This window comes from Nelumbo nucifera, chromosome 1, assembly GCF_055504915.1.
Source record: "Nelumbo nucifera cultivar China Antique chromosome 1, China Antique-T2T, whole genome shotgun sequence".
NCBI lineage: Eukaryota > Viridiplantae > Streptophyta > Magnoliopsida > Proteales > Nelumbonaceae > Nelumbo > Nelumbo nucifera.
The window spans coordinates 169,411,442-169,430,911 of NC_142649.1; the positions used below are offsets into that span (position 1 = coordinate 169,411,442).

The window sequence follows — 19,470 nt, forward strand, 5'->3', positions numbered from 1 at the left end:
AACAGTTCTTCACACCAGATTTCCAGATCTGCCGCCCTCATCTACTGTTCGGCTGATCGAAGATCTCATGCACTGAAGTAATTTTTCTCCCTCTCCTCCTTTTTTCTGGTCATGTGCCAGGGCAGAACCTGTACTAGGTCTGCTGATTGGATGTGAGGTGATCAGCACCTCTTTCTTTCCTTTTTTGTGGGGTCAGCTGATCCCTGTAAAACTGTAGGTCGTGAAGACCTTTTGTGTGCTGCAACAACAGCTTTTATGGTGAACTGAAGGTCAGAAAGTGACCTATACTTGCTGTAATAGCTTTCCTGTTGATGCGTAGGTCAAGAGATTACCTGTACGCACTGTGGCAACACCTGTGTTGATTCTGTAGGTCAAGGGCTGACCTGTTAATGCTGTAACAGCACCTGTGTTTTACAGAAAAGAGGTGTGTTTCCGAAGAAAAAAGGAGTTTCCTTTCTCCCTCAGTGTTAGAATTTTTTTTAAGGCTGTGTACCCCCTTTAAGAGTGTTGTTTTGAATCTGAAATCATGAGTGGTGAAGATTCTGCTGCATCCAGTGTTTCCTCAATTACGAATGAAATGAGTGGGGGTGTGGATCTATCTTTTCCCATGGCTGTTATTCCTCTCGATGGATTAAATTATTTAGAGTGGTCAAGAGGGATCAAGCTGTACATCACTACAAGGGGAAAGATAGGTTATATAAATGGGAGAATCAAAGAACCCAATTCTGGGAGTGTTGAATACGACAGATAGAACCAGGAAAACAGCATGGTCATGTCCTGACTTTTAGTGTCTATGCAACCTCAAATAAGAAGGAATTTTATGTGGGCTGAAATGGCAAATGAGATCTGGGAACAAGCAAAATCAACCTATTCTGGACTGCGTCACTATGCAAAAATCTACCAGTTACAGGCAGAATCGTCCACTTGTAAACAGGGGGAGAGGTGTCTATCTGTGTACTACTCAGACTTGACTTTTGTCTGGAAGGAGTTAGACCATTATCAGAGTGTGGACTGGAAGTGTGATGAAGATGCAAAATTGTACAAAAAACTTGTTTCCCAACAGAGAGTGTTTGCTTTCCTACATGGTTTGAACCCTACATATGAATCTATCAGAGTCCAAATCCTAGGTAGCAAAGATCTTCCATCAGACCAGGAAGTTATGCTCTTGTACAATCAGAAGAAAGCAGAAGAAATTTGATGAACAATTCTGGAGGGGATGTAGATGTGTTGGTAGCGAAAGGGAGTGTTACTACCGGTGGGGGAAATACCTTCGAGAAGGGGGATTTTCAGAAAAAGGTGGATGACAAGAACAAATTGTGGTGTACTCATTGCCAGAAACCCCGAGACACATGCTGGGATCTTCATGGGAAGCCGAAATGGGCTCAAGATCCGAATAAGAAGAAAGGTTCAGATATGAATAAAAAGTCAGGACAGCAAGGTACAAGAAAACACACTATGGCAAATATGGCTACTCAGGAGAATCAGCCCCCCATCACTACTGTGACTCGGACAAATGCCTTTGGATCTGACCCAAGAGAGGATATTATAAATTCCTTTCGGAACCATTTAGAGCTTTATAGTAGAGTAGTTCGTCAGATGGATGCTCCTTCCTCAACTTCATTTGCGTCTACATCAGGAGACTCCTTGGATCATTGATTCTGGAGCGTCTAAACACATGACTAGTAAGTCCTCTAAATTTCAAACCTGTCACCTCCTTTCTGGAAGAGACAAGGTGAGACTAGCCAATGCACCATACTCTACCATAGTTGGTCAAGGAACCATTTCTCTTCCTTTTGGCCTTACCCTGTCTAATGTTTTACATGTCCCAAAATTTCCCATTAATTTGTTCTCTGTTAATAGTACTACTAATTCCTTAAATTACTCAGTGACCTTTTTCCCTTCTCACTGTGTGATCCAGGATCTGGCCTCGGGGAAGATGATTGGTAGAGGATGTATGGTGGATGGGCTTTACATGCTGGAGAATAAGGCTGGTCTTCAAGTCACAGAGTCTAAGAGTCAGTCTTGTAAGAGTCAGGTCTATTTATGGCACAGTCGTCTTGGTCATTTATCTTTAGAGTCTTTAAAAATTGTGTTTCCAGAATTGTTTAAGTCAGTCTTAGTGCCAAAATTTACTTGTCAAACTTGTCAATTGAGTAAGCAATGTAGAACTCATTTCTCTTCAAAGAATAATAAATTTGAATTTCTTTTCCACATTATTCATTATGATGTTTGGGGCCCTATTATTTTATCATCTAAGAGTGGCTACAAGTATTTTCTTACCCTTATTGATGATTACTCTAGATATACATGGGTATATCGTATATCCCATGCGAACCAGGGATGAAGTACCTAAAATTATCCAAGATTTCCAACGGATGATCTTCACCCAATTTCAAACTGAAATCCAAAATTTTCAATCGAACAATGCCAAAGAATATTTTCATAGTGATCTTATGGAATTTTTTGCTTCGTGTATCTCACTTCACCGTAGCTCTTGTTCCCGAACACTACAACAAAATTGTGTTGGTGAAAGAAAGAACCAACACCTCCTTGAAGTGGGCCAAGGGTTACTATCCCATATGAATGTTCCGAAACGTTTTTGGCTTGAGGCTGTCCTTTGTGCTACCTATCTCATCAACCGCATGCCCTCTCGTTGGTTAGAGTGCAAAGCCCCACATCAGCTTCTTTTCCCTAAGGCTCCCCTTCTTCCTATTCCTCCTCATGTGTTTGGGTGTCGTTGTTTTGTTCAAAATCTGTCACCCACTCGTGGCAAATTAGATCCCCATGCCATTCCTTGCATTTTCTTGGGATACTCCTTCACTCAGAAGGGATACCGGTGCTTTGATCCTGTTTCTCGGAAATTTTTGTCTCTATGGATGTCTCTTTCTTTGAGAGCGAGCCTTTCTTCCCTGTTTCTCCTCAGGGGGAGTGTAGGAATGAGGAGAAACTAGTTCAGCTCCCTCCTCTTCTTGATCCTTCTCCCTTTCGTATCTTCTTTCGTCGTCACAAAGGCCAAATGTCTTCAAGAGCTGTGGGGCATCTAGAAGCTGTACCACCAATGCTATCAGACTCTCCAGAAGTGGATCATACCCATTCAAGTACATTGGTTCCTGTTGATGTTCCTGACCCTATTGCCATTGACACTTCTGTTGCTAATGACCTTGACCTTCCTATTACTCACCGGAAAGGTGTTGGATCTTGCACCACTAAACACCCAATTTCCCACTTTGTTTCCTATGAAAACATTTCACCCTCCTTTCGAGCCTTTCTCTCTTCCATTGATAGTGTCCCTATCCCTAAGAATGTGGCAGAAGCTCTCTCGGTACCTGAATGGACAAATGCTATGAAGGAAGAAATTAATGCGTTACATAAAAATGGCACATGGGAACTTGTAGATCTTCTTGAGGGGAAAGATCCAATTGGATTGTAAATGGGTTTTCACGGTTAAACACAGGGCTGATGGCATCGTGGAACGGTATAAAGCTTGTTTAGTGGCAAAGGGGTTTACACAAGTGTATGGAGTAAATTATGTAGAAACTTTTGCACCTGTTGCTAAGATGAACTCCATTAGACTCCTTTTCTCCCTAGCTGCTAATCTTGACTGGGATCTACATCAGCTTGACATCAAGAATGCCTTCCTGAATGGTGGCCTTGAAGAGGAAGTATACATGGTACAACCCCCTAGTTTTCAGGCTCAAGGTAATGAACAGAAAGTGTGCAGGCTAAAGAAATCATTATATGGGCTGAAGCAATCACCAAGAGCCTGGTTCAGCAAGTTCCATGAAGCAGTACAGTAAAGAGGATACAAGTAGTGTCAGTCTGATCACACATTGTTTGTGAAGAGAGGGGAAGGGAAGATTGCGACACAGATAGTATATGTTGATGATATAGTTATCATTGGTAATTGGAAGGATGAAATTCAGAAGTTGAAGAATTTTCTTACTACCCAGTTTGAAGTGAAAGATCTAGGTCCTCTAAGGTAATTCCTTGGGATTGAAGTGGCCCGCTCACAAAGGAGTATCTTCATTTCCCAAAGAAAGTATGTCCTGGATCTACTCCAGGATACAAGAAAACTAGGAGTGAAGCCAGTTGATTCCCCCATTGATCCTAACCACAAACTAGGTGACTGTCAGGGTGAACCCATCAAGGATGTTAAACTGTTCCAAAGACTTGTAGGAATACTGTTTATATCTTTCTATGACTCGACCAGACATAGCTTATGCAGTGGGTGTTCTTAGCCAGTTCATGCATGCCCCTAAGACTACCCATCTTGAAGCAGCAGAAAGAGTTCTTAGATATCTTAAGAAGTTCCTAGGTGCATGCTTGTTATTCCAAAAGCATGGACATTTGAAAGTTGAAGTGTATACTTATGCAGATTGGGCAGGATCCCTGAATGACAGAAAGTCAACTAGTGGCTACTGTACCGTCATAGGAGGTAATTTAGTTACCTAGAAAAGCAAAAAGCAGAATGTGGTAGCTAAATCTAGTGCTGAAGCTGAATACTGGGCAATGTCTCATGGAGTGGCTGAAAAATTTGTTGAGTGAGTTGGGTTTTCCAGGTGACAGACCTATGACACTATTATGTGATAACAAAGCAACCATAAACATTGCTGCTAATCCAGTGTTGCATGATAGAACTAAACACATCGAAGTCGACAAACACTTTATCAGAGAAAAGGTCATCACAGGGGAAGTGTGTACTCCTTATGTTAGCTCTAAAGATCAACTTGCAGACATCTTTACAAAAGGGTTACACCACTCACGGCATCATGATTTGTGACAAGTTGGGCATGATTGACATCTATGTCCCAACTTGAGGGGGAGTGTTAAAAGACTGTTATTTATCTAAGTATAGTACCGTAGGGGTACTCTTGTAATTTCCTCCTTTTATTTTTTATGTTCTGTCGCCCTAGTATATATATCAAAAGCTGGCGCCGCCAGTAGCACTTTTGGCTCTCAGTTCTCTCTCAATCTTCTCTCTTCTTCCATTCTTCTCTCCTACATAACAGTTTTCAAGGCACCAAGGCGAGGCTAGGTGATAGGGGCCGTGCCTTATCGCATAGGAGGTGGATTTTTTTAAGTAAAAACCACATATCCTAGGGTAGTTCCCTAGGTTCCATAACCATCTTTCTTTACTAACTATTCATAATTGTCATAAGAAAATTATAAACTTCATGTTTAAGTCTAGAAAATCAACATATTTATGAGAAGAAAAGGAAGAAAGAAAAGAAAATTCAAAAAATATATCGGCTGAACCCCTATTTTTGTTGTAGGAAATGTGTTGATTAGACAAAATTTAAAGTTCTTCCCTTACTTATTGGTTCAGATTTTGAACTCTTTGAGGGTTCAATACAGCAGTTAGCAATGTTTGTGTTGATTAAACCCTAACAAATAAGAAAATAAGAAAAAGAAATTAGTTTATAAAAACAAAAAATGAATATTTTTGGTTAATAATGTCTATTTTATAATTGTAATCTCAAAAAATAACAATATAAAAGGATTTTTTTACACAGTATACAAAACTGCTTGACGACTGGGCAAGGTGAGCCTCCAAGGGCACCTTGTCACCATGGTCTGGAGGCTGTATGATTTTTGCATTCCATATTGATCTCTAACATTTGGGCACCTTCCTCACTATATCTCATCTTAGTTGGGACTTGGGACTTCCAAATTCCATCCCTGATTTTAACCTTTGTCTATCTTCAATCTTCAACTTCAAAGTATCCCATGGTAGTTTTCAGCATTATGCCCCAACACCCTTTGTCTTTATTATTATTATTATTTTCTTTTTTTTTTTTATGGATCCCTTCTTTGTCCATTATTGCATCAAGGTTTTCTGAATTCCATTTACATTTTGTTATAGTTTCAAATTATTTTGCCTTTTAAGTGGATGATGCTTGGCAATCGAAGAACACATGTTTCTTTCTAGTCATTTTTACCATCTTTCTCTCAATGAAATCTCTTACATAGATATACACTATTGGAATGGTAAAGAAAAGTGTTACGTAGGCAAGGTGGCATGAAATGTCCTTCCACTTGCAATTATATTGATAATTTCAGGCGAAAGAAACACATCTTGTTGAGAAGAGAATCGGCTAGAGAGGAGGCTGCTTAGAAAAGCAGTGATCACAGTGCATTCCTGGTTATCTATCCAAACATGCACCACTATGCTCTTACTTCTCTTTAGAGATGTTCAATACAAATTTACTTCAATAATAAAGGATGTCAGTTACCTCCTTTCCTTTTTTCCTTTCTTTGGTTGGTAATAAAATATTGTGTTTGTACTTTGTACTAATGGTAGGTCCAATTATATATTGTAAGAGAGAACAAAATACTATACTAGGGCACTTGAAAGAACCATGCTTGAAGGGGCTCAGCAAAACGACCCTGTAACTTCGGGAGAAGAGATGCTCTGCCACCTTTTTAATAGAAAAGCAGCACAAACCAGGCGGTAGCTACTTTTTATTAAAAACAGAATCAATATTATTTTGGGGTAATAATTTCATCTCAATTTAGTATTTCCTATTGGAGGTATTCCAAGGTTCTGAATATTCATTTCTGATCCTATCCTTTCTAGTTTTCCCACTCATCCATCTCAACATTTGTATTTCTGCCACACTCAACTTTTTGATGTCATTTCCTGAGTGCCCACAACCTAAGATATTACAACTAATTAATTAGTCTATAGCTTATTTAACTAATTAATAAAATGGACTTTAAAATTAACCAAAACCTAAGACATGATTTCCCTTCAAATGCCACACACATATCTAAATGTATATATTTGCTCCAGTCACATTACAAAGCTTTGGAGTTCGGTTTTGGTATTCTAATTGTTTGATCCCATTCCATGGCCCCAATACACCCTACAATCTAGTGATTTAATCACAGATACAGAAGGCAGACATTGCAAGGTGAAATTCTTTTGCAGACAATATATATCTCATGAAGAAAAATAAAAGTTTTGATCAACTACCTCCTTTTTTCAACTTCAGTTGGAATATTGATAGTAAATTTGCATAGGGATGCCAGAAAAGAGTTTAATGGTTCAACAGCACGTAGAACCCCGCAAGCCTGTAAGACACAATATGGATATGTTGATTTATAGACCCTGTACTGGACTTAATAACAAGAAATGATAGAGATAGACTTTCAGAAGGATACCTGAGTAAATGCCTGATATCCTTTCAATATTTCTAATATGATAGCTTCTCCTTGTGACCTTTCATTTTAATTATATGTCAAAAATGGGGACCATGAGAATAGTATATATAATAGTTTAATCCATATCTGATCTCTCAGCTGATTCTGTCACTATACCTGGTCAAAATCAGGGATAGAGCATCCAGGATGGTTAACCACATAGAATCAACCATTGATATGCAGAGAATTGCAGTTTGCCCAGTATATTTTCCCGGTGGATCACTAACACATCTAGGAGATTCAAGCTGTAAACACACAAATAATAAATAAAATAAAATATATTGAAAAGAATGAACCAAAATAATCAGATGATAAACTGAACTTAATATAGATGATGACCATGTTTAATAATCTTACCTCCCCAACATCTACAGCTTCATCTGTCAAAGTAGCCACTGTAAAAACAACACCCAATAGGCCTTCAACTGCCAATGTTATTGCATGAGCTTCACTGGCAACGACAACAGCAGCATTAGATGCATCATTGTCCAGACTCCACTCAATTCCTGCAGGTACTCATGAACCATGTTAGTCTTAAAACTTTGCTAGACAACTGAAAATCAACAATATAAGACTAAAAAGGAAAAGAAAAAGATTCTCAGATATTTCAGTTGTTCAAGAAGATATCACCACTTTCTCCAATACAACTGGTGAATTTTAATTGAACAAAAAAATAATATGACAAAGCCAATGTGCAAAAGGGTAGGTACATGGCTAACATAGACCAAGTGAAAGCACGGCCAATTGATGTAGTAGGGATAGGGGTCCTACTAATTTAATATTTCATAGTGGGATTTTGGGGTGAAGAAGGGGCTTTGGGTGATTAGAAATAAAGAATAAGGGAAGAAAAGAAAATAGATAGCTTTCTGTCTGCCAAAGAATGAGCAAGAAATCAGAAGTGAGAGAAGAACTCTTGCTGTTGGGATAAACAGAAAAGAGATAGATCACTTAGAACAAAGAAAATGGGGTAGGGAGAGAAAAAAGAGAAAATTTCCTGGCGACAACCAGAATTCACTAAATCAAACTTTATTTCTTCAAATCTTCTTTAAATGTAATTTTCACTAACTATTTATAGATTCAAGTCATGAAATTGATGTTCCTTTACAGATTCCTTTTTGGACTATAAAACTAACCCAAAACTGAAGTTTTCTTTAGCTATAATCTCCACAAAAAATTTAAAAGTTTACTTGCCAAGTCTTTGCATGTGAAAAGAGTGGACCACCCATCGATTTATTTGGACCTTCACACTGATTTGGGAGATCAAAGAAAGACCCATTTAGCCACTTCATTGATAGAAGTTCAAGCAAAACTAATTCTTGGAATGATATTTTCCTCAATCAAGCAGGTAAAGAAATTCTTCTGGAGTCAGTAGTGGCAGCTATTCCAGCTTGCACTATGTTGTGTTCTCTGATGCCTAAGCAGATTTGTTATGAATGGATTTTGTTTTTTGTTTTTCGTTTTTTTTAAGGTAAAGTATAATGTATTAATATCAAATGTCTGTACAATGAGATGCTGTACAAGTATATCCAAGTAAGGACTCCCAAAAAGTTCACCCCCAAAAATTTAAGAGTTCAACTGCCAAATTGATCATCCCTGATTCTGTACTTTATTTCTGCTCAAAAACTCTGTTATTCCTTTCATACCAGATAGCCCATATAACTGCTGCTGGAACAGCCGACTTGCAGACATTCCCTTTCCAGGTCATACCTGCAACTTTCCATTCTTCTAAAAAAGCTGATTCACTGAACTATGGAAGCACCACTGCAAGTTTAAAGCCCTGATAAAGTGGTGCCAAACTAAGGCACTAAAACAACAATGCAAAAACAAGTGATTTGATGTTTCTTCCTCTCTTATACATAGCACACAAAGCAGGTCTAGAGTGATGAAGCTATCCTTCAGCAGCATATATTTTCTATCACACCTCCCATGTTGCCACCCACATATTTACTTTTGATGGAGCAGCAGCACCCCAAATGGCCTTGCTTGGGAAAACTCCACCTGCCTCCCCAATAATACCTTTGTAGAAAGATATCACTGAGAACTCTCGAGTGTGTCCACTTCTGGTATCTAGAATCATCAGCTTGGAGGTTTAAGTGATGGTTTTAAGCACGGCAAGAAGCTCAGCCAAGGAAGGATGGGGGATGATTTTAATGTTATAAATGAGCCATTGAGCATTGGATGTTGGTAAATGATTTTAATGCAGTGAATGGTGTTTGGGCTAGTAATCTTCCTCTGAAGCTTGCTGCTCATCTAAATATGTTATACTCAGACCACAGCCCTTTGTTGTTTGTAAGAAGAAAATGTGATGACAGGACCACAACCTTTCAAGTTCCAACAGATGTGGTTGCATCATCTGCAGTTTCTCGATTTTGTTGCTAATAATTGAAGGACTCCAGTGGCTATCAATCCTTTAATGGTTCTCTTTCTGAAGTTGCACAGATTGAGGAATGGTTTGAAGGCATGGAATGTGGAATATTTTGAAAATATCCATCAAAGGGTAAGAGAGGCAGTACATAGAGTTCAGGTGGCTCCAAGTTCAAGAAATGGCTTTAACTGGGATTTAGGATTGAGAACGGGTGTAAGCAAGGTTCAAAGTATCAACAGTTCAACACGATACACCTGACACAGGACAAATCCTATCGTATCTATGAGCCCCGATACACCTGTTTACAGGTGTTTTACAAAATCCTTTTATATTAAAGAATATATAATTATATTTGAAACTAAAATTTCAAAAAGAAAAAACTAAAAAATAGAACACATATCGGTTAAAGTACAGAATCTACCGAGACACAGAGGTGTATTGATACTTTGAACCATGATTTGGACCCTTTCCTCCTTTGGTGCCTATTCATGTGCTTCTTTGTTCAAGGTTCTTGTTCAACCTTTTGATACAATGGAGCTACCCTTTTCGGTGAAGGAGGTTTGGGGCAATTCTATCCCTCCAAGAGTTGGCGGCTTTTGTTGGTAAGTCTTCCTGGAAAGAATTAATACTTACGATTTACTCCAAAGGAAAAGAATTAATTGGTGGTTATCCCCTCACTGGTGTGTTATGTGTAAAATGGAGAAACTTTCTTTCACTTATTAAGTTACAAAATGATGATTAATGAGAAGACAGCAGTGATAAAGCAACAAGCAGTTTTGTATTTTGAACAGGTCCTGACTGCAGAGACAATGACACAACATGACGAGCTCTTGCAGATGAATCCCACCTTGGTGAATGATGAAGATAGTGCACTTCTAGAGGCAATACCAAGTTGTGAAGAAGTGAAGAATGTGGCTTGGTCCATGGATGAGGATAGTGCCCTGGGTTCAGATGGTTTCACAGGGCATTTCTTTGTAGGTTGTTGGGATATAGTGAGTAGGGGTGTCAACGGTATTTGAAAATCCAATTTTGAATTCAAGATTTAACATCAATATCGAATTTGGATAATTCGAATATCATAATCGATCTAATTCAGATATGAACTGATTCAATTTGATAAATATCTGAATTCAACCGATTATTTAATTCTTATATATAATATATAAATATTTAAATATTTTATATAATTTATATATAATAATTAACTTAGTATTTATATACTTTTTATAAATAAAATATTTATTTTATATATTTATTAATTACCTAAAATAATTAATTGGTCGAATTCAAATCAAATATTCAAATATTTAATCAAATTCGAATTTAATCCGTTTACAATCCTAATAGTAAGTGATGTTGTCATAAAGACCACCTAGTTCTTTTTTGAAGGTGGAGACTTTCCGGTGAGTTGCGCTTCCTCCTTTATTATTTTAATTCTTAAGTGTTAAACTCCAAAGAACTTTTCTCAACCAAGGTTCAAAATTTCGATACGATACGCCTAGGGTGTATCGTATCGTATCTTTTGAGTCCTGTTAGAGTCGACAGTACAGGGGTATTTTGGTCTTTTGTCTATCTAATTAGAAGTGAATGGTCTGTTTTATTCAAGTTTAAGTTATGTGTCCTATCTCTTGTAAGGGATAATACTGTCTTTTGTAATTCAACTTATTCATTATAAATACCAAGTGGGTCGGCTGGGTAGAGTGACTTTTTCTCTTGTAAGGGATAATACTGTCTTTTATAATTCATACTTCGAATCTATAACTGAATAGGATTAATCTACCTATTTACATGGTATCAGAGCAATAAGAAACCAGTTCTTTTTTTTTCTCATCGCCCTTCGTCTTCCTGGGATCGCCACCAGCCATATCAGTTTTTTTTAATATTTCCTAGACAGATTGGAAGTTCAATAAAGGGCCAAAAAAGGAGTGGTCGTTTTTTGTTCTTGGAGGTAAATATGCCTCCGGTTGCTGTGGTGGTGATCGTTGTGGTGGTGTACTAGATACCCTCTATTCGATGGTATGAAAAGGGCTGGTTGTGGACAGGTGTGAACAGAAATATTTATTCGACTAGTAGTGGACTGCGGCTGCTTTCTTTTGGTCTGGATTTTATTAATGTGGCAGTGTGAAGTGATAGATATGGATATAAGCCTCTACTCCTGACTATACCTGGATATGTGAGTTGAAAGTAGGGTTTACGAATGCTGAATTCATGACAGCAGTAGTGTGGTCATAATTATAGTCTGTTGAGTAGTGTGTGGTGTGGTGCTGAATAGTAGAAGGTAACTACTTTGTTTATAATAGTGATTCCTTTGTGAAGTGAGGTGAACCAGTCAAGATGGCATCAACTGGAGATGGGAGTAACAATAAAACAGGTGTTATGATTTCTCCAGATTACTTAAATGTTCAAATGACATCTATTAAGTTGAATGGTAAGAACTATGTGCCATGGGCCAAATCTGTGGAAGTGTTTTTAAAAGCCAAGAAAAAGGTAAAACAAGTGAGAGAGGAGAAACCCCCTCCGATTCTCTAGGGTTTAGTGATTGGGAACAGGAGGATGCACAAATTATGACCTAGTTGTGGAATAGCATGGAACCTAAAATCAGTGTGAATTTTATGTTTCTAGATACAACTAAAGAAATCTAGGACCATGCTAAGAAACTTTATTCCAGCCAAGATAATACCACTAGGGTATATCAGCTTTACCAAGAATACTTTAATCTAAAGCAAGGTAACCAAAGCTTGGAGGAATACCATGCAAGCATGAGAAATATTCGTAATGAGCTTAATGTATATCATCTTCTGACTCCGGATGTTCAGGTTCAGCAACAACAATGAGAGCAACTTGATGTGACAAGGTTTCTAGTGGGTCAAAAGGCTGAAATATGAACCTATTCAAGCACAAATACTAGGGGGGTCTGCTCTCCCCTCGCTTGAAGAAGTGTTTGCCTGTCTTCGGAGGATATCTATTGATTCTACAAAGTTTTCTTCTCTCTTGGACAGATCTGGTTTTGTGGTGACTAGAGGGGGAGGTCATGGAAATAGAGGTGGTGGAGGTGGTGGCCATGGGTTTCCAGGGAACTAAGGTGGTCCTACGTCTAATCGTTCTAGTGGCCGCAGTGTAGGTCGAGAGTCGGGGGGTTGTGGTAGAGGAAGAAGTAATGCAACTAGAAAATGCACATATTGTGGATTAGAGGGACACATTGTTAATTTCTGCTATGATTTACATGGTCCACCCAATACGTGGGCTAACTATGCTGTGACTAGTGGCAATGGTACAATTAATGAAAATCAGCAAACTGATCAGACTCCCTCCACATCTACTGGTGCTTCCAGGAAGGAGGTGGTGAATGTACCACATGAGGTATATGAGAAGTTCCTTCAGACATCCTCTCAACAGAACACAACTACTCTTGCCCACTCAAGTATGGTTTGCTTGGCTTCCAAACCTTCACACTGCATCATTGACTTTGGAGCCTCAGATCATAAGTTTGGGACTCCAAATGTGTTTTCTTCAACTTCTTAGTCTTCTACATCCCAAACAGTTACCCTTGCTAATGGTTCTACCTCTCCCATTTGTGGTGTTGGTACTGTTGATCTTACCTCCTTATCTTTATCCTTTGTTTTATATGTTCCCAAGTTCCCTTTTAACCTTGTGTCTATTAGTAGATTAGTCAAGTCACTTAATTGTTCTATAACCTTTTGTCCCTCTTCTTGTGTGTTTCAAGATCTCAAGACAGGGATGAAGATTAGTGGAGGGCATGAGACAGGTGGATTGTATTAATCAAGTCACTTAATTGTTCTATAACCTTCAAGATCTCATCCTATTTCTCATTATGTTTTAGTTGCTCATCTTTCTGCTTCCCGTCGCCATTTTATATCCTTGCTATCCTCTGCTTCCACTCCCAAAAGTGTCCAGGAATTGTCTGCTTTACAACACAATCACACATGGGAACTTACTACTCTCTCTCCTGGTAAGCATGTTGTTGGGTGTAAGTGGGTCTACACAGTGAAGTATCTTCCAGGTGGCAGTGTAGAACGATTAAAGGCCAGGTTAGTGGCCAAGGGCTATTCTCAGTTATATGGTGTGGACTATATGGAGACATTTTCTGCTGTAGCTAAAATTGAATCAGTTCGGGTATTGATTTCATTAGCAGCAATGTATGGCTGGCCTCTCTTGCAACTTGACATCAAGAATGCCTTCCTGAACGGTGATCTAATTGAGGAGGTATATATGGAGCAACCACCAGGGTTTGTTGCTCAGGGGGAGGATGGTAAAGTTTGTAGACTTAAAAAGGCAATTTATGGGCTGAAACAATCTCCATGTGCGTGCTTTGGTAGATTCAGTGAAGTAGTGAAAAACTTTGGGATGAAGTAGTGTCAGGTAGATCATTCCGTGTTCAACCATCACTCAAAAGATGGGAAAATCTTGCTAGTGGTGTATGTGGACAATATTGTCATAACTGGGAGTGACAACAATGGAATTGATAGATTGAAGAACTTCCTATAGGATCACTTCAACACGAAAGATCTGGGTAAGCTGAAGTACTTCCTGGGAATAGAAGTTGCAAGGTGAAGGCATGGAATTAACTTATGTCAAAGGAAATATGTCCTTGACCTGCTTGAAGAAACAGGGCTGTTAGGTGCCAAACCAGCCCAAGGTTTAAAATGTCGATGTCGATGGAAATGTCGCTTACTAAAATATAAGACATATGTCGGAAATGTCAAAAATGTTGAGGGGAAATATTATAAACATTAGACATTGTGGAAATATTATGAAATATGTGGAAATATGCAATGATATTTTGTAAAATGATAAAAGAAGCATTAATACATATTTCTAGACTATTATCTTATTCCCAACCATTATATAAAGCTAAGAAACTAAGATCAATAACAAATTAGTAAATGACGATTTTTTGATTTATTATGCATTTTGATGTTTTTACAAGGTTATCCGATATTTTCTTTTCTTATTTTTAATTCTGATTTATTATAAATTCTAATATATTCATTTCACACTAGTAAATAGAAATACATTTATTCTGATTTTTTAAATATTAAAGTTATAATACATTATGTTTCATTATAAAATTAATAAACTGATTCTCCTTTTTGTAGTATTAAGATTATGATAAATTATGATTTCTTATAAAACTTGATGAATTTATTATGATTTTTAATACTAAATTTATAATAAACTATGAATTAGTATAAAATTTAATAAATTTATTCTGAATTTTTATATTAAATGTAGAATATGATTTATTATAAAATTTAATAAACATTTTCTGATTTTAATAAATATTTTAAAAATACTAACTAGTTATATTTTATTACTTGAAAAATATTTTATGTTTTATATTATAAAGTAATTAATTTATTCTTTTGTTTTTATTTTTTGTTAATTCTTTTTTATAAATATTTTATTTGAAATATTAAATAGAAATTATTAATGGAATAATTTATATTAATATAATATACTAATATATTATATTATTAATGTACATTAGACGACATCCTGTCGGCATAATAGGAAAAACTGTCTTTTTTTTTGGTTATTTGGACCGATTTGGTCGACATTTCCGAAATATAGGAAATGTCAACCGAAATAATGTAATTTTTATATTACCATCCATTTTCATGTCGGTGAGCCTCGACATCAACATATGCCAGGCAACATTAGCGAAATGTCGCGACATTTGAAACCATGAACCAACCGAGACACCTAATGGAACCAAATGCTAAGTTGAGTATTGATGCAGGTGAAGAGTTTGATGATCCTGGAAGGTACAAGAGGTTGGTGGTAAAATTGAACTATCTGACTATCACACCGCCAGATATATCATTTGTTGTAAGTATGGTAAGTCAGTTTATGCAACATCCTCGGATTCCTCATTGGGAAGCAGTTCTAAGAATAGTTAGGTATTTGAATGGTGCTCTAGGTCATGGTCTGCTATACAAAAGTGGACGACTCTTGAGATAGAAGGGTATACAAATGCTGATTGGGCTGGCTCTAGTAACTAGGAAGAGAAAGAAACAAACAGTGGTGGCAAGGAGCAGTGCAGAAGTTGAGTACAGGGCTATGGCTCATACTACATGTGAACTAGTTTGGTTGAAGAATTTATTATAAGAGATGGGGTTCTCAATTGATAGACCCATGAGGTTATACTATGATAATCAAGTTGTTGTACACATCTCTTCTAATCCAGTCTTCCATGAAAGAACAAAGCATATTGAAGTCGATTGCCACTTTGTAAGAGAAAAAGTGATTAGTGGAGTGATAACTACATCTCATGTGAGCTTAGGAAACCAGTGGACAAATCTTTTTACAAAGGGGTTGTCTCGGGGCAGAGTAGATTACATATGTGACAAGCTAGGACTATATGACATATACTCTCCAACTTAAGGGGGAGTGTTAGAGTCGACAAATACAGGGGTATTTTGGTCTTTTGTCTATCTAATTAGAAGTGAATGGTCTGTTTTATTCAAGTTTAAGTTATGTGTCCTATCTCTTGTAAGGGACAATACTGTCTTTTGTAATTCAACTTATTCATTATAAATACCAAGTGGGTCAGCTGGGTAGAGTGACTTTTTCTCTTCTGGCCGAACCCTTCTCCTCTTTCTGTTCTTCTTCAACCAATACGCCTGTTTCCAGGTGTTTTAGGACCCCATTCTTTTTCAATAAAAAAAAACATGTTTTTAACTCCCAAAAAACTAAATTTTGCTATGAGTAATTGCAAAAGTTATCACTAATAGGTTTAGTATTATCCTTCCAAAGTTGATCTTGGAGGAGCAAGGGGATTTTGTTAAAGGAAGGAATATAGTAAAACCATGTAGCTTTGGTTCAAGAGCTAGCGCAAGATATAGATAAATGGGTAAATGGTTGGAACGTAATTCGGAAATTGGACATGGCTAAAGTCTATGATAGGCTTAGCTGGAATTTTTTTGGAAAAGGTCCTGCTTAAATTTGGTTTCAGTAATACTTTGGTTAGTTTGGGGAACAAAACTCTAAACAATTGCTGGTTTTCATTACTCTAGAATGGAGTAGTAACAGGTTATTTCAAGTCTACTAGGGGTCTCAGGCAAGGAGACCCCTTATCACCATACCTGAAGGCAACTATATCACTCACAGTTTACTAGAGGTTAATTAAAGTCTACTAGAGGTCGGAAACGGCTGGGGATGGACTTTCGTGAAGGTAACTATATCACTCACAGAGGGTGCCCCTTGATTACACATTGCTTATATGCAGATGATACCATAATTTTCACAAGGGGCTCCAAAGAGTTTTGAGTAGGGTGATGAGCTTTTTAGAGGTGTTCTGGGCAGCTGATTATAGATCAACAAAAATTGTAGCTGACTAACTTGCAAAGAAAGGAGTCAATAGGGATGATTTGTATTGGTGAGTAATTTCATAACAATTTTTTTTGTGTATATTTTGTGTAAGGTAGTTGTGGCTAGCCTAAATCTTGTAGTTACTTTGCACATTTTAATCCTTAATGAATTAATGCTTTTACTGCTACCTATAAAAAAAAACCCTCTTCTCTTCAAAGGATGAATGCTTTATTTGTCTCCATCATCTTCAAAAAGACATGTGCCATGCACCAATACCACACCACTGACTAGAACAGACACTTCTTAAGGAAAAGTAAAAATATAAATATTAAAATTTAAAACTCCTTAATTTCTTTATTTCAACGTTTTAGAAGTAATGGTGAGACGTTCCCTACCAATATTGTATCTTACTGCAACCTAAAAAAAAAAAATTAAGTGAACATTGCAATCTCAATATAAAATCTTGAACTGTTAGTTAAGAAATTGAATACCTTTAGCTTTACTGCTAAACATTCCTGCAACGGCTGCAAGGCTTTCTTCACTTGTGTCTGGAACCTAGAAAATGAACTGAGCTTTGTCACAGAAATGCAAAAGTCTTAATATACTTAAATCATACTGCAATTATATATAGCACTCATCCAGGATAAGACGTCTAATTCAAACTAATAGTCATGTACATTATTTCTGAAATGAAATACAAGACTTTTCTGCTCATCATCACCCAAAAACTGATAAAGGAAAGAAAAGGAAAACCCATACAACTCAACAACAGAGAGGCTGCCAAGCCTTCATCTGGTTGTCATTATCATAGACTCCTCCAACCAAAAGGTCTATTTGAGAGATGAATTTTGGCAATCTTTTTGTTTAACTTCACTATCAAGTATATAAGATGCTAGATAGGCAGAAAGGAAGCTGGCAAAACATGTACCAAAGAAGCACCTCAGTAGTCAGTACAACTAATGCAGAAGCCTAGTGGTCAGATATGGAACCTTTTGAATTCTTATGTATGTTTAGACAAAAAAGGGATATTTAGGTAATTTTTGTTTTACCTGTGAGACCCTGTCTTTATTTATTTATTTATTTGAAGAAGAAGGTAAATTATATTGTATTAATATCAAAAGTATGAATGGCCCTGTACAATGAGATGTTGTTCAAGGATACTCAGTTGCAGAAAAAACATCATCATCAGATATAGACATCCAGCCCCTGCCTCAGACTTTTCTTTCTGCTCGAAAACTCTTTTATTTCTCTGAACCCAAATGGCCCACAGAACTGCATTTGAAATGGAAAACCATAAGACTCTTCCTTTTTTGGTCATGCACGGGACCTTCCATCCTTGAAACAGAGCTGTAGTAGACTCGAGAAAGCATCAATTAAGTTGAACCAACTCAAGGAAATGATGCCAAACCTTTGCAGAGAATATGCAGTGAATAGGTAGATGATTGGAGATATCAATTTCCAAACTACAAAGGGGACAACAACAGACCTGGTGTGGTAAACCCCTTCCTTAGAAGCATCTTTTGTAAGATATTTCTCCTTAGCCACCAGCCAAGAGAAAAATTTTACCTTCAGGGGAACAGCAACTTCACATATGGCCTCACAAGGAGATTGTTGCCAAGGTTCATCAAGAAGGTCTTTGTAAAAGTCTTGACTGAAAACTTGCCTGCTTGTGTCCATCTCCAGCTTCTTGAGTCCTCGGATTACAAATATAAGTGTTGTTTCTGAATTATAGTGAGGAGTTGTGTCACCTGCTCCAACTATCAGTCATTAAAGTTTCTCATGCAAACAGGGGGCATGTAATTCTACCACTTTCACCTCATAGTAATCAGCAACCAAAGCCTGTTTGTTGATAACATTGAACAGGGATGTGAAACTCTCTTTTAGGGTAATGTCACCACACCATGGATCCATCCAAAACCACAACCTGCTTCCACTGCCAACCTTATATTTTGTTCATTTGGTGAAATGGGGATAAGCTTTGTAAATACCTGTCCAAACATATCAAAGCCATATGAAAGATGGGAATCAGCAGCATCCCAACCAAAGGCACAAAAACCATCTTTTTCTGCAATCATTTTACTCCAAAACTCAATTTGATTCTGAAGAAAACCACCTTCCAACCCTCCTACCTCATCCCGATTTACAAGATGGAATTTTGAGGAATCATTCCAATCTAGCCACAAGAAGTCCCTCTTATAGGTTACAGACTATCACAGGGTTTGCTTCGAGGGAAACCTCCTCCAGAAAGGAAATGAGAGAAAAAAAAAAAAAACAGAGAGAAGAGAAAGGGAATTGAGGGAGCTTAATTCTCCTTGATTCGTTCAAGTAGTTCCAGCCTTATATAGGTATACATTTCAGATTCAAATGAATTTGTTACAACAGATTTACTAGTTCCCACCAAGAGATACCTGATGATGTGGCCTTCCCCTGTATACCTGCTTTGCTGCTTGATGGTGGGAATATCACACTTGAAGGGTTACTGAGGACCCTTGCTTGAACTGGACCTTAAATCCTTGGGCTTGCAGGCAGACCTATCAGGTCCTGCCCCCTTAAGAACAACCTTGCCCTCA

The 19,470-nt window shown here is 37.5% G+C and overlaps 1 protein-coding gene across 6 annotated transcripts in view; it reads right to left on the bottom strand.

Annotated features, from left to right (window-relative positions):
* The window catches only part of LOC104596541 (ARM repeat superfamily protein), a 128,971-nt gene that overhangs the window by 31,315 nt on the left and 78,186 nt on the right, over window positions 1-19,470 (bottom strand). For all 6 annotated transcript variants that reach the window (XM_010257745.3, XM_088895180.1, XM_088895181.1 and 3 more), the window contains exons 14-18: window positions 17,392-17,455; window positions 7,561-7,709; window positions 7,321-7,448; window positions 7,165-7,222; window positions 6,977-7,074 (exon numbers count right to left, since the gene is read on the bottom strand). In XM_010257745.3, the coding sequence (XP_010256047.1) occupies window positions 6,977-7,074; window positions 7,165-7,222; window positions 7,321-7,448; window positions 7,561-7,709; window positions 17,392-17,455 (497 nt within the window). The remainder of the gene's footprint in view (window positions 1-6,976; window positions 7,075-7,164; window positions 7,223-7,320; window positions 7,449-7,560; window positions 7,710-17,391; window positions 17,456-19,470) is intronic.